Source organism: Anthonomus grandis, chromosome 4 (assembly GCF_022605725.1).
Source record: "Anthonomus grandis grandis chromosome 4, icAntGran1.3, whole genome shotgun sequence".
Classification (NCBI taxonomy): domain Eukaryota; kingdom Metazoa; phylum Arthropoda; class Insecta; order Coleoptera; family Curculionidae; genus Anthonomus; species Anthonomus grandis.
In genome coordinates this window covers 482,833-498,942 of record NC_065549.1, presented here as the reverse complement: position 1 = coordinate 498,942, position 16,110 = coordinate 482,833, and the positions used below count along the sequence as shown (strand labels likewise).

Here is a 16,110-nt window from a genome sequence, read left to right as displayed (position 1 = left end):
GCTTCAGTTAAATTGTTGCCACATTGGTTTGGTTCTAATAAGTAAGCAGCAAGATGAATGGGTTTTAAACATTTATTTTCTCGTTTTTCAAGGATTGAACATATTTTCTGGGATTCCAACATAGTAAGGGATAAATTTGATACTTTGCCACGAAATATAGATCTTATTTCAAAAAAGCAGATAAATACTTTTGAGATTGTTGGCCCGTTAGCTTCAAAAAACGTTATCCACTTAGAGATTGGCTGGAACAAGTCATAAGTTGCTTCTACTTGTAACCAAAATTCATTTTGAAGAAGAAGAAGTCTTACTGTATTTGTTGAAGGAACATCAGAAAGATCTGGGTTATCATCAACTGCTAAACTTTTCAATGAATGTTTAGTGTCCAAAAAGCTTTTTAAACAAGAAACAAAGGAAACACATCTTGTTTTCACCGGCAATTTTAATGTATCGCCCCGTTTTGTTTAACTGGATTTTCTCAAACCTTGCATGTAAAATCTGCGAATTTTTCAACTCTGATACAATTGAAATTATTATGTTCTTCTTAAAATTGGCAAAATGGTCTTCAACCAGAAAGTTTAGACCGTGACAAATACAACCATAATTAGTTATGTAATTGTACTTGCTGCTAACTATTTCACGACCCTTTTTTATGTTAGCTCCGTTGTCAGTGACAATAGCTAAAAAATTTAAAGCTCCCAATTCTTCCAATACTTTTTCAATTTCTGAGGCCAAAAATGTTGCTAAATATCTGTTATCTTCGGTATGGATTGATTTATAAAATACCGGAAGAGGTGTATTAATAACAAAATTGGATAAAGAGTCATTTCTACAGGGTGAAAAAAAACCCAACATTACCAATATTACCGGTCTTGCAGTAATATTATCAAAATTATCGGTAATGTTACCTCGGTAATATACCCTTTACATCACTAGTTATAGTAAAAATTAATATATTTTTTGTTTAAATTCTATTTTGTATAAAACAGTCATTATCTTTATAATTATGACATTCTTTTCTTTTCACAGAACATTGATCTTTTTAAACTGTTTTTAGCCCCTTTGTGTATTATTTTATAATTGTATTTATGGCATCTATTTTTAGTTAATTTCCTAATTTGTATCTGTAAATTTGCAATATATACTAATTATAATGTTTTTCTATAATACTGGGAATTTTCCACAATTTTTTTAAATTAAATAGCCATTTTACTTAATTTAGGAAGAAAATTTTAAAGTCTAGGCATTATTAGGTAACGGTGTTGAAGAACGATATTTTACTTTCAAGGTTTTTAAGTACAAAAAATCTCAAACACTATAGTCGGATTACCGAACAGATGGAGTAAATGATGTGCACGAAATATAGGCCCGCCCATCGATGCAACCTTGGTAGATTTAGACGAGGAGAATTATGCCTACTTATTTTAAATTATTTTACCTTACAGCTTTGCTCTGTAAGCAGCTTTTTTTTTTAAATATAATACGGTCGCCTGTAAAATGGGTCCAAACCGATTTTGAGGTTGTGCCACGTAATGATATAATAATCCGTTTTAAGTATTTTGTTATGCAAAGTTACGTTAATATATTGGGGTTTACCAAAAAGGGATAGGTAATCCTTTTAAGTAATCGTGCCAGGTCAAACATTTAGGGTGTTATTGGCCAGGTTCATGGAAGTTTTGCCTATTATAGTTAGGGACCAATAAAAATTGTCATATATGAGCAATAATCGAGCGCTTAGGGAGCGTTTTTTTCTGATGAACCCGGTAATTATAAAATATAATTTTATGATCCAAATTTGGTTTTGAGAAAGACAAATTAACAAAAAAATTAACACAATCTTAACTTTTCAATATTGCGAAGATTCAAATATTCGAATAGCAGAAAATTCAACCAAAACGATCTAAAGCCGCTCGACTAATAAAATTAAATAAAATCCCAAGTCATGAACTCTGTCGAGGCTCTAGGCTACACCTCCGGCGCAGAACGATCTCGTGACCACTCCATCTGTTCGGTAACCCAAGTATAGTGGGAATGCGCTTATGAAACAGAAAAGGAGTATTGTTGATAAATTTTGTTTAGGGTTTAAAGCGGTTTAAGTAAAAGTTTAAGAAATTTTAAACTTTTCTAGTAGTACTGTTAAAGAACTAAGTCTGATTACTCAATGACAAGTTCAAAATCTCAAAAACTAATGGAAATATTCTTATAAAATAAAAGTGAAAATATTCAAAGGAACATTATTTACCAAAGGTACTTAAGGTTTAAATTCAAAAGAACCTCTTTCAAAGAAGAAAAATGACTAATCTAAAGGTATATGGTACCTTGACTGTCCTCTCTTACTGTCCAGAAAAAACTATTAAAGAAATTAAAAAGGAAAGTACAAAAAAATTCAAGAAAATTAAACAAAATTGAATTAAAAAAAAAATGGAGATAATAAACAAAAAATCAGTTGTTTACAAAAAATAATTTCTTTGAAAAAAAATTCGGGGAATTTTAAAAAAAAAAACGAAAATAAAATAAATTAAGAACAAAAATCAAGAAAGTTGTAGTTGAAGTGCCTCAAACTGTCAGATACTCTGAAATGCCTAAAAGAAATTTAAGAAAGTCTCTTACAGGTAGTCAAAGTGCCTCATATACCTGGAAAAGTTTCTTAGATTTTCTCAAATAATTACGAAACAATTTCAGATACTCTTAAATGTCCAGAAAAAACTTTAGAAGATTTACAGGTCTCTTAAAGACAGTCAAAATGCCTCAAGTTCTTGGAAAAAATTCTCGGATAATCATGATTACTTGGAAGAGAGTTTAGAAAACTTAGAGGTCTCGTACAGGCAGTTAAAGTGTCTCAAATACCTGAAACATACTTTTAGATACTCTCAAATGTGCCTTAAATGCCTAGAAAAAAATTTCAGATACTCTCAAGTGCCTGAATGAAATTTAAGAATTTTCAAAAATATCTTACAGAAAGTCAAAATGCATTAAATACTTTGAAAGGACTCTGGGACACTTTCAGGTGCCTCAAAGACTCGGAAGTCTCTGACAGGTAGTCAAAGTACCTCAAATGCTTGGAAGAAATGTTGGAAATCTTGGAGGAAAGGTTTCAGATACTCTTAAGTGCTTAGAAGAGATTTAAGAAGAATGAGAAGTCTCTTACAAGCAGTGAAAGTACCTCAAATGCCTGGAATAGATCTTCAAATGTTTTTAAGTGTCTGGAAGAGACTTAAGTAGACTTCAAAGCCTTTTACAGGTAGTTGAAGTGCCTTAAATGCCTGAAAAAAATTCTCAGGTACTCTTAAATGCTTAAAAGAGATTAAGAAGTCTTTTACATGTAGTTAAAATTTAAATACTTGAAAAAAACTCAAACTCTCTAAAATGTCAGGAAGAATTACGATTTAGAAGTTTCTTACAGACAGTCAATATGCCTCAAATGTTTGAAAACGATTCCTAAATATTCTCAAGTGCTTAGAAGAAACCTGAAAAGGCTTAGAAGTCTTTTACAGGCAGTAAAAGTGCCTTAAATGCTTTGAAAAGACACTCAGATTTTTCCAAGTACATCAAAGAGACTTAGAAAGACTTAAAAATCTCTTACAGGTATCTTAAGTGCCTGGAATAGATCTTCAAACCTTTTGCAGTGCCTGGAAGAGACCTAAGAAGACTTGAAAGTCTCTTACAGGCAGTCGAAGTGCCTCAAGTGCCTGGAATAAAAATTTCAGATACTCTTAAGTGCTTGGAAGAGATTTAGGAAGAATTAGAAGTCTCTTACAAGCAGTTAAAATACCTCAAATGCCTGGAATAGATCTTCAAATATTCTCAAGTGCCTCGAAGAGACTTAAGTAGACTTGAAAGTCTTTTATAGGTAGTGAAGCTAAATATATGGAAGCATTTTTATATCCTACATAATATCCTCGTAAAAACTGTAATTTAAATAATCTAATTACAAGTCTTTATTTTAAAAGTAAAAAGTAAGAAATGTTCAATCTGAAATGAAAAAAAAAATAAAAATCTTTTCAACGGAAGTTTGATTATATCCCAGTAAGAAATTAAAGAAAAACTTACATACAATATATACCTAAATGCGTAAGAAAAAATAACAAACCGAAAATTGGATAATCTCAAATATGCTCTTACAACTGCAGCTCGTCAACAAGCAAGTAAATCACAAGATTGAGAAGATTGAGAAATTCTATTAGCGTTAGTACACAATATTACATACAACCGAACAGTGAATATAGGAATATATTGGTGTTTGTTTCAGTATAGTAAAAAGTCTTAGTTTTCCTAGAATGTAATCACACAACTCAAAAATTTAATTTTTTTAATAATTCAGAACAATCAACAGCACAACGGAAGCTTTAATTCTCCTCAAATCAAGAGACTCCATGAAGAAACAAGTTAAAAGGAGATTGTATGGAATACACTACCGAGGGTAAAAACCATCAACTTTTTAAATGATAAATACTAATGAACCTTTTCTATAGAATATTTAAAAATTGCATAGTAGGGGCTCTAAATAAAAAAAGCGTATTCAAGTTTAGACAGTATAAAACAATAAAATTAAGTTTCTATTATTTCCGTGTTATGGAAACCCCGACAATTGCGTACCACAAACTCCAATGTCCTATTAGCGAGCTTAGAGACATACTAGTACTCCACCGTATCTACAAAAGTTAATTTATGGTTAAAACGTATGCCCAAATCCGAAATATTTATAGCAGGAGGAGGCGCGAATTTGATTTTAAAAAAATGCGTTATTAACTTTAGGTCAATTAGATATAATGATTATTATTTTATGTGTGGGTACAACTAAATTAGCTATTTTTCATTTATTATTTCGTGCTTTATTTAAGGCTCTTTTATTTATTATTTATAATTTAGGCAATCATCAAGATATCTATTTTATAGGGAGAATCTCATATTTTATACTTTTAACCTGCGTCTAGTATAATAGATATTTCTAATATAGCTTAATGTAGTCTCCCATTTTTATCAGGGTTTTGGTCTAAGGATTTAATTGATGAATTTTTTCAGAATCAGTCAGATTTTCTGGGATTTTTGTGTATGCTTTATTTTTTATTTCTGTGGGATTAACTGACCTCCAATTTAAATTTGCTTTCTTTAAGAAATTTAAGAGGAAATGAAAAAATATATTAAAGGGAATAGGTGGTTTAGTATTGTTTGGAATTATTAAAGGTGGAATTCTTCCTTGACTATTATTTAAAACCCCAAATCAATCAAATTAGGCACAGGTTCTATGATTATAGTTGGTGATTTTTTAAGATATGAGTTCAGAGTTCAATGAGTTCAGTCAGTAGTTGAAATGATCTTCAAACCTTTTGCAGTGCCTGGAAGAGACCTAAGAAGACTTGAAAGTCTCTTACAGGCAGTCGAAGTGCTTCAAGTGCCTGGAAGAGACTTAAATAGACTTAAAAGTCTTTTTCAGGTAATTGAAGTACCTCAAAAATCTAAAAAAACCGTCAGATACTCTGAAATGCCTAAGAGAAATTTAAGAAAATCTCTTACAGGCAGTCAAAGTGCCTCATATACCTGGAAAAGATTCTCAGATATTCTCAAATAATTATGAAAGACTTTCGGATACACTCAAATGTCCAGAAGAGACTTTAGAAGATTTAGAAGTCTCTTAAAAACAGTCTGAATGCCTCAAGTTCTTAAAAAAAAAAATTCAGATACTCTTAAGTGCTTGGAAGAGATTTAAGAAGAATGAGAAGTCTCTTACAAGCAGTGAAAGTACCTTAAATGCCTGGAATAGATCTTCAAATATTCTCAAGTACCTGGAAGAGACTTAAGTAGATTTAAAAGTCTTTTACAGGTAGTTGAAGTGCCTCAAGAGTCTGAAAAAACCGTCAGATACTTTGAAATGCCTAAAAAAAATTTAAGAAAGTCTCTTAAAGACAATCAAAATGCCTCAAGTTCTTGGAAAAAAATCTCGGATAAACTTGATTACTTGGAAGAGAGTTTAGAAAACTTAGAAGTATCGTACAGGCAGTTAAAGTGTCTCAAATCCCTGAAATATACTTTTAGATACTCTCAAATGTTTGGAAGAGATTTTCGAAGATTTACAAATCTCTTGCAGGCAATCAAAGTGCCTTAAATGCCTGGAATAGATTTTCAAATCTTCTCAAGTGTCTGAAAGAGACTTAGGTAGTCTTGAAAGCCTTTTACAGGTAGTTGAAGTGCCTTAAATGCCTGGAAAAAACTTTCAGATAATCTCAGAATCTCTTAAAGAGAGCAACATAATTTAAATGCCTGGAAAAAATTCTCAGGTACTCTTAAATGCTTAAAAGAAATTAAGAAGTCTTTTACGGGCAGTCAAAATTTAAATACTTGAAAGAGACTTAAATTTTCTAAAATGTCAGGAAAAGAATTACGATTTAGAAGTTTCTTACAGGCAGTCAACATGCCTTAAATGTTTGGAAACGATTCTTAGATATTCAAAAGTGCTTAAAAGAAACCTGAAAAGGCTTAGAAGTCTTTTACAGGCAGTAAAAGTACCTTGAATGTTTTGAAAAGACACTCAGATTTTTCCAAGTACGTCAAAGAGACTTAGAAAGACTTAAAAATCTCTTACAGGTATCTTAAGTGCCTGGAATAGATCTTCAAACCTTTTGCAGTGCCTGGAAGAGACCTAAGAAGACTTGAAAGTCTCTTACAGGCAGTCAAAGTGCTTCAAGTGCCTGGAATAAAAATTTCAGATAAGTAGTAATTTCACTTAAGTGCTTGGAAGAGATTTAGAAAGAATTAGAAGTATCTTACAAGCAGTTAAAGTACCTCAAATGCCTGGAATAGATCTTCAAACATTCTCAAGTGCCTGGAACAGATTTAAGTAGACTTGAAAGTCTTTTACAGGTAGTTGAAGTGCCTCAAGAGTCTGAAAAAACCATCAGGTACTCTAAAATGCCTAAAAGAAATTTAAGAAAGTCTCTTACAGGCAGTCAAAGTGCCTCATATACCTGGAAAAGATTCTCAGATATTCTCAAATTATTATAAAAGACTTTCAGATACACTTCAATGCCCAAAAGAGACTTTAGAAGATTTAGAAGTCTCTTCAAAACAGCCTGAATGCCTCAAGTTCTTGGAAAAAATTTTCGGATAATCTTGAGTACTTGGAAGAGAGTTAAGAAAACTTAAAAGTCCCGTACAGGCAGATAAAGTATCTCAAATACCTGAAATATATTTTTAAATACTCTCAAATATTTGGAAGAGATTTTCGAAGATTTACAAATCTCTTGCAGGCAATCAAAGTGCCTTAAATGCCTGAAAAAATTTTCAGATACTCTCAAGTACCTGAAACAAATTTAAGAGTACTTCGAAGAAATTTTAAAAAATATTCAATAAATTCAATTATCAAAACTAAAATATCATTTGTGTATAAAATAAAATTTAGGAAGATTCGGGTCATTTAAGGTTCAAATAGATTCAAGCAAAATATTGGCCCTAGTAAGTAGTGATATCGAAAAACAACAACTTTCGTTCAAAATATCCACGACTCATTTACTAAGTCTCAATATTTCATCCCATAATAATTAATGACATTCAAGATAGTTACTCTTATAAACTCAAAAAAGTTAAAAGATTTAATAAGAAAATATTCAAACTAGTGGCTGGATTCGAAACCTTATTACTCAATGTATATCTCTATCAAAAAAAAATCTGTTGCTATTAGAAGAATATGAATGTGAAACTACACCCAAGAGCCCTTAAAAATCTCAAAAACATTTTAACATAATTAATAGCTGAAGCGAAATGTTTAATTTGCTTGTTCTGCTCCACCCCTGGGGCCATGAAAATCCTCTTTAATAACGGTAGGGTAAATTTCCGGTTTCGCTGTTTTCCAAGGCTCTCCTAATCCATCAAGGAAGTTATTAGGGCCCTAAGAGATCGCTTCGAGAGATTTAATATGAGCTTTAATGATCTACTAAACATTTTATATTATATTATGTGTCTGTGTGCATAAAGCAATTCGGGACATATGGGTTTTTCGTTTATTTATGAGTTTAAACACATGCTTAGGCCTGGGTTTTATTATGTTTTTTAAATAAATAAGAGCAGCCCTATAGGTCTTTAAAGTGGTTCAGGGCTTTTTATTTATAATGGGCTATAACTTTATTTTTAAGTATAAAAAAAGTTTATTGGATCTACAAGTTGTATTTTTGGTGCCTTTAATCAAAAACAAATATATGCAAAAAAAAATTGAAAAAATTCAAAATATTTTTTTTACTTATATAAGGTGTCCTAAATATAATCGTAGAAAATTTAACAGTAGATTTTTTTAAAAAAAATGAGGTTAAGTTAAATTTTTCTAATTCACAAGTCAAAGATACAGGGTAACAAACTAAATGTTTTTTTTTTTTAATTTTGGCCATAAATTTACCATTTATTCTGAGTTTTTAATAAAATCTGGAATATGCTATTCTCTGCAAGCAATTTTTGCATGCGAAAAAATACATGCATACATTTTTAAATAAACATAATTTAAATTCGATCAATTTTTCTTTCAGTCTGCGTTGAAGATTGACGGGAGATATTTGCAAAAACCTGATAAATAATTAAATTCAAGGTGGCGGATAGTAGACACGATTAATTAGTTGAAAAACGCGGACTAAAAATTTCCAAGTGAAGGCCTGGAAACCGATTTTTGCCGCTAATAATTTTGTGGGAATACATATTTTCCTATCTAGGATTACTGGTTAATCTTCTATCTTTATATCCGCCTCTTAGTTCGTGATATGATTACAAACATTTACTAAAATAATGGTTTTTCTATAGAAAAAAAAAGCGTACAATAAATCCAACAGTTTAGCACCATACGATCATCTTAGGGTCAAAGTGTTCCAGTTTAAACCGCGATACGAGCCGGTTGTCATGGACAAGTAAAACGAATGACGACCTGTGACTTTGTGGAAATTTCGCTTCTGCACTGTCTCTTTATTCATTCTGCTGACTGACGGGTTAAAATATCACCGAAAACGCAAAATAACGCGCCTCGTTTTGTACTTGATAATGGGACAATACGTTTTTTATTTTAACTCGGCAACTCTCTGGCGAAATTCCGCCTGTCCGGTGTACCCGCCGAAATAAATCGCCTTTTTCGGATTCCGCTTTTCTGTGGTCGTCGCTCAGGCCCAAAAGCGATGGTCGCGACGGGGTTTATTAGATAGAACGCTCGTTTTCTACGTTTGTTTATTGTCTCTCTCTCTAGTTTAAATTTAGAAGTCGTTTGTTACGTACTCTTTAGCGGTTTTAAAAAATTGCTGTATTAGCTATTTCGGCCAAGAAATTTGGCTTTAAAGGTAACACGTAAAGGTACTATTCATCTGCTGTAACTGTAATCGCGACGAAAGGGGGAAGGCCATAAATACTGTAAAAGACCTATTTCCAACCAAGAAAACATAAAACAATAAAATCGACAATATAATAAACAACATCATAAAACAAAAAAAACTAAACAAAACACAAGTAAAATTAAACACTAAAATCTAACTTAAGAGACTTTATACATAAAAAATCATATATACCGGGTGGCCCATCGAAAACGAAACAGAGCGAATTACGGGCAGTCCATTAACTTTTTAAAAAAACGCTCGGACCCGTCGATTTTATTTTCGAGGAAGACACTTAATAATCACAAAATCACTTTCCTACCTACAACCCCCTAAGCGGGGATGGCACTACCCTTAAAATCTTAAATGGGAAGGGGGGTCGAGTGATACCTCATTGAAAAGCCCTTTTAATTCTCTTTACAAGGGTACTTGGTTTGACGCAATTTAAGTAAGTACTTTTTAAAATTTTCGCATCTAAACCTTAAAAGGTAATTTTCAATATTTTTACTTTATCATAGACTACTAAAGGCACTTTTAAGAAAAACAATGCCAGGAAGTAGGACAAAACCATCAAGTATTATGAAATTATGAGACAGAAAATGAGATAGCTCTATCAAATTACAGAATATTTTGACCTTAAGTCTAGACATTTAATAAATTATGGCAAAAATACATTTAAAAAGAATTTGCTTTACTTCACTAACTCATTCATAGACCACGTTGGTATACAAAGTAAAGTGCTCAAAGAAGTCCACAGATATTGACTTTGGAGTTCCAGGTCGACGCCCCAAGCCTCCACTGATCTCAAAAAAAATTCAAAGAGCTCTAACTCTTTAACGGTTTACCCAGTTTTCGAAATAATTAGAGACTCAATTTAAGACACGTTATTACGAAAATAAACTATATTATGTACATTATAATAAAGTGAATAATTGCCTTTTTTTCACTTGGTTCTTTCCTGTAATTAAGTAACCAATAACCCCCCAATGCCAATGACTTATTCGGGCAAATACAATTGCCGGATCATTGTTTAGTCGACCGACTCAAACGAGCCAAAAGGGCCGAGGAAAATTCAGTAAAAAGCAGCTGGAAAATTTAATTTCGGCCCTGGTTAGCAGCTCCCCCGCGTATTAAACGTACCGCATACAGCAAGCAGGTCCGAAGCTGAAAAGTAATTTCGTAATTCGCTTGTCCGTTTTGGGAGTAAACATTTGTTTATCCGTTTAACGAGATCATCGTAATACGGACGATTTGTTTTTAATTATGCGGCAGAGCAAAGGTTACTTGAACGATGGCAATCTCGTAGTTTGAATAGTTTTTCAGAAAACTAGCTTTGCAGTCAAAAAACACGTTTTGGAGGGTAACTCGAAAACTATTAGGTTAATGGAAAAAAGTGTAGAGATAGAAATTGTAAAAAAGAACATTTTCTATAAAAAATGTTCTTTAAGCTTTTTTCGTATTTTAAATAGTTTTTGAGTAAAATAGGTTTGAAGTTTCCTAGTGAAAATTGTTTTGTGACTTGTCCTTCTGAACCCAATGAGGCCATTAAGAAGATACATTCGAAGTTCTAACACTTTAAATGATGAATTTTTTTGGGTTAAAATAGTGAAATATGTAATGTACAAAGTACTGTAAATCTTTTTAAAACCTATAACAAAACCCAGTATTTAGGTAGAGAACTTAATGCTTGTACTAAGGACGTTTCCAACTGAGCTTAGGACCGAGTAATAATTTTTAGAAACAGTAATTTTTTAGAGCCGTTTTCCATTAATTAAGTGCATTTTATTTCATAATTTTATCTTTAACGGTTTTTGAAATAATGGATTTATCATTAAATATGAATTTTAATGGATGGCGGAAGTCTTTTGGTCGGATTTACTAATGTCCTAAGTAATATTTCTAAAGCGATTTTTTGTCAATTAAACGCTTTTTGAATTATATCTGTATCACCAGTCGTTTCTTATATATTTCGAGTATTAGTAGGAAAGAGTCGGCCAAAGATGATGACTTTTTAGGGAGTCAGTTAGGCTCGCATAACTTCAAAAGTACTTATCGAATTAACTTAGGCCCTGAATAACATTTTTAAAGTAATTCTTCGTTAATTCAAGGCACTTTATTTCATAATTTTATCTCTAGTGATTTTTGAGTTATTTGATATTTAGTGTGAATAGATTGGTCAGAGATGTTTGGTTCTTTGGGAGTCTCGGCTGACTTAGGGTGGAATAATTTCAAAAATTCTAGTCGAATTTACTTACGTTCCAAATGACATTTTTAGATCCGTTTGTTGTTAACTAAATTCACTTTATTTTATAATTAAATTTGCAGTGCTTTTTGCGATATTTGACTTAGAGTGGGAGTAGATCGCTTAGAAGTAACTTTTTACACAAAATGACCGTAACTCAAAAACTAGTCAACGCAGTTCCTTGAAATTTTGTATGCGAATTCTTCAATAAAATTGATTGAATACTTGTTTCAGCATTTTTAAAAAAACTGATAAAATTTTGAAAAAAAAACGCATTTTTAGGAAATTGATTTTTTTTTCTAAAAATTCACAAAATTCTTATAACTCAAAAACTAGTCAACGCAGTTTTTTGAAATTTAGTATGCGAATTCTTTAATAAAATTAATTGCATACCTATTTCGGCATTTTTAAAAAAACTTACTAAATTTAGGGAAAAAAACACATTTTTAGGAAATTGATTTTTTTTTCTAAAAAATTATGAAATTCTTATAACTTAAAATCTAGTCAACGTAGGTCCTTGAAATTTCATATGCAAATTCTTCAATAAAATTGATTGAATACCTATCTCAGCGTTTTTAAAAAAATTGACAAAATTTAAAAAAAAAAACCCGTTTTTAGGAAATTGATTTTTTTTTCTAAAAATTCACAAAATTCTTGTAATTTAAAAACTAGTCAACGCAGTTACTTGAAATTTCATACGCATATTCCTCAATAAAATTGATAGAATACCTATCTCAGCGTTTTTAAAAAAACTGACAAAGTTTAAAAAAAAACGTGTTTTTAGGAAATTGATTTTTTTTTCTAAAAGTTCACAAAATTCTTCTAACTCAAAAACTAGTCAACGCAGTTACTTGAAATTTTATACGCAAATTCTTCAATAAAATTGACTATATACCTATTTCAGCATTTTTAAAAAAACTGATAAAATTTTGAAAAAAAACGCATTTTTAGGAAATTGATTTTTTTGTTCTAAAAATTCACAAAATTCTTGTAACTCAAAAATTAGTCAACGCAGTTCCTTGAAATTTTATGTGCAAATTCTTCAATAAAATTGATTGAACACCTATTTCAGCATTTTTAAAAAAACTGATAAAATTTTGAAAAAAAACGCATTTTTAGGAAATTGATTTTTTTTTTCTAAAAATTCATAAAATTCTTATAACTCAAAAACTAGTCAACGTAGTTCCTTGAAATTTTGTATGCAAATTCTTCAATAAAATTAATTGAACACCTCTTTTAGCGTTTTTAAAAAAACCGACATTATTTTGAAAAAAACGCGTTTTTAGGAAAATGATTTTTTTTTTCTAAAAATTCACAAATTTTTTATAACTCAAAAACTAGTCAACGCAGTTCCTTGAAATTTTATGTGCAAATTCTTCAATAAAATTGATTGAACACCTATTTCAGCATTTTTAAAAAAACTGATAAAATTTTGAAAAAAAAACGCATTTTTAGGAAATTGATTTTTTTTCTAAAAATTCATAAAATTCTTATAACTCAAAAACTAGTCAACGCAGTTCCTTGAAATTTTGTATGCAAATTCTTCAATAAAATTAATTGAACACCTATTTTAGCGTTTTTTAAAAAAACCGACATTATTTTGAAAAAAACGCGTTTTTAGGAAATTGATTTTTTTTCTAAAAATTCACAAAATTCTTATAACTCAAAAACTAGTCAACGCAGTTACTTGAAATTTTATATGCAAATTCTTTGATAAAATTGATTGGATACCTATTTAAGTGTTTTTGAAAAAACTGACAAAATTTAAAAAAAAACACGTTTTTAGAAAATTGATTTTTTTGTTCTAAAAATTCACAAAATTCTTGTAACTCAAAAACTAGTCAACGTAGTTACTTGAAATTTTGTATGTAAATTCTTCAATAAATTTACTGGATACCTATTTCAGCGCTTTTCAAATACAGAGCAAATTTTGAAAAAAAAACGAGTTGTAAGAATTTTTTTTTCTAAAACTTCACATATTGATCATAAATTTAAAGCCTGGAAAAACATTTTAAAGTTATAGACCGCAAAATTTTCTATAAAAAAACATTCTTTACATTTTTCTCATATATTGAATAGTTTTTGAGAAAATCGGATTGGAAAGTAACATTCTACTTTAGAGAGGGCCACTTTCATCCAGAACTCAAAAACTGCTCTTTTAATGAAAAAAAGTATAATTACAAAAATTGTAAACCAAAGATTTTTCTATAAAAGACTTTCTAAATAATTTTCTCGTATTTTGAACAGTTTCTAAGAAAATCGACTTTGAAGTTGAAATATCATTCTATATAGGGCTACTTTAAAGCATATCAAAAAAGTACCAGTTTAACGGAAAAAAGTGTAATACCAAAAATTATAGATTGATTTTTGTCTTTAAATTGCTACTGTACTTACATTTAACCACGAGCTTAACAGAATTGCTGGTTCCTTTCCCTTCGAGATTAGTGGCTACGCAAGTGTATTCTCCAGAAGTGGATCTGACTACGTTTTGTAGTACTAAACTTTGATCGCTCAGTATGACGCCTCCAGTAACGTTTTGGTAGATTTCTACATTCTGTAAGAAGAGTTTAAAAATGATAATCATTATTATTATTATTATTATGTTGAACAAGAGCCTCTGCTATTAGACTCTATAAAAAAATTATAAGCCCGTTTGCCCTCAAATTAATCTTTTACTCAAAATTCAGGTGCGGCCTACGTATATACATCCCTGGAACCCCCTAAATTTAAATATTATTCAAATAAAGGCCGCAAAACTTTCACTTTCTGCCCCGTCGAATTCTTGTTTTCCTCCGCCCCGGTTTCCTCGTTACGCTATTTTGAATAAAATTAAATTTCGCGGGTCGAGAATGTCTCTCATCCCCTTTATATTCTTATTATTATTCTCTTCGGGATATTTAATAAAATACAGTTCAGTCTAGGTAATCATTTTTTTTCTTTTGTAAGGGCACATTTTTGAATTTTTAACGGTTTTCTATATACAGGTTGGGAAATCGAAGATTAGAAGTTGAAAATAATGACAATTTCGCTTCTTCTTGATATCGAGTTGTTCGATTGTTATTCCAAGGTACAGAAGTTTTAAAATCTATATTAGTAGTATCCTTAAAATTAAATGTTTGTGCTGCGTCATTGTTTATTAATGGCACTTTAACCTCTCAAATGTGCTGAACAACTCTCCAACCTGTATAGAGGAGAACCTATACACAACTTCAATTTTCAGTTATCAGTTCTTAATGTAAACAACCATTTAAAATTTAAATACTTACATTATGAAACCAAGAAAGTTTATGCGCCTTGGGATTCGCTCTGATGTTACACTCGAAATAAACGTCGTCACCCTCTTTGATGTCCTCCGGGTTGAGGGTAGATCCCATTTTAAGGGTAACAACGGGAATATCTGGAAAATAATATTTTTTTCGCATGAAATCATATTTATTTTTAAAAGGAGGGCTAACATAAAGAAAACGTTTGACAAAAGTGTTTTGTTGGAGCATTAATGGCCTATTGATTTTTTATAGTTATTTACTAAATTAAAACAGAAAAATATTATAAAATATAAGAGAATCAATAGTTTTTTTTTTTTTACTTTGATTCAAAAACATATCATTTCCATTTGAAATTGCATTTCCATTGATTAATTATGTTGGTATAAAATGATACAAATAAGCCGGAAAACTCTATATTTCCCTTAACAGCGAAAATATATTTTATTTTATTTCTCTTTTAGGGTATTTGTTGATTTTATGAAATTTTAATGTAAATATTATGTTCTATAAAAGCTTTTGCGAAAAAGGGATGCGCGGTAACTTTTAACGTAACAATCCGTTGTTTGTCGTTTTACGTTTCACTTTATAAATTCTATAAAACGGTTTATAAAATAAATATTTTTTATGAAAGATTCACTGTGGAGCACATATTATATAAATTGCTCCATCAAGTTATATAAGATATCTAGGTATTAAAGTGGGATATATATTAACAATATCCACATATGCAGATGATACTTTAATAATCATTTATGCATTTTCAGTGCCCTTTTTGCTAACTTGTATGATAGTCCAAGGTGTTCTGCTATTGTTTGTAAAGAGTTGGTAAGCTTTGCAGCTAAATAATCCCAAAACCACAAGTTCAGTTCCTTCATTGATCACTCATGGAATACTTCTTTTCTATTACTCATCAAACTAGTTTCGAAGAATTTTGCCACCAAATCCAGCACATTTCTGTGATTTACTTCACGATTTCGATTACTTTTATTAAAATGGCATGCTTCTAGATAAACAAAAATAATTTTAGTCCTTTGTCGAAGAGAATAAAGCACCTTGTACTTAATAAAAGTTGAGTTAAAGTATTTTTTTCCTTTTTGTTTTATTAATGATGTTTTATGTGTTGTAAAACAATAAAGCATTATTTCAGTTTGACCTTAGAGAAGTTCAACCATTTGTCCACTTCTGTATTACGAATGCTTGGAAAAAATGGCAAAAAATTGACTTATTATTTAAATTGGTCAAGAAATTTAAAAACTAATGTCCCCATCAGCTT

General features: G+C 30.6%; 1 protein-coding gene across 3 annotated transcripts in view; it reads right to left on the bottom strand.

The window, feature by feature from the left end:
- Positions 1-16,110, bottom strand: part of LOC126734893 (hemicentin-1) — a 393,008-nt gene that overhangs the window by 73,433 nt on the left and 303,465 nt on the right. For all 3 annotated transcript variants that reach the window (XM_050438722.1, XM_050438723.1, XM_050438725.1), the window contains 2 exons: positions 14,838-14,968; positions 13,966-14,125 (listed from right to left, as the gene is read on the bottom strand). In XM_050438722.1, coding sequence (XP_050294679.1) covers positions 13,966-14,125; positions 14,838-14,968 — 291 coding nt within the window. The remainder of the gene's footprint in view (positions 1-13,965; positions 14,126-14,837; positions 14,969-16,110) is intronic.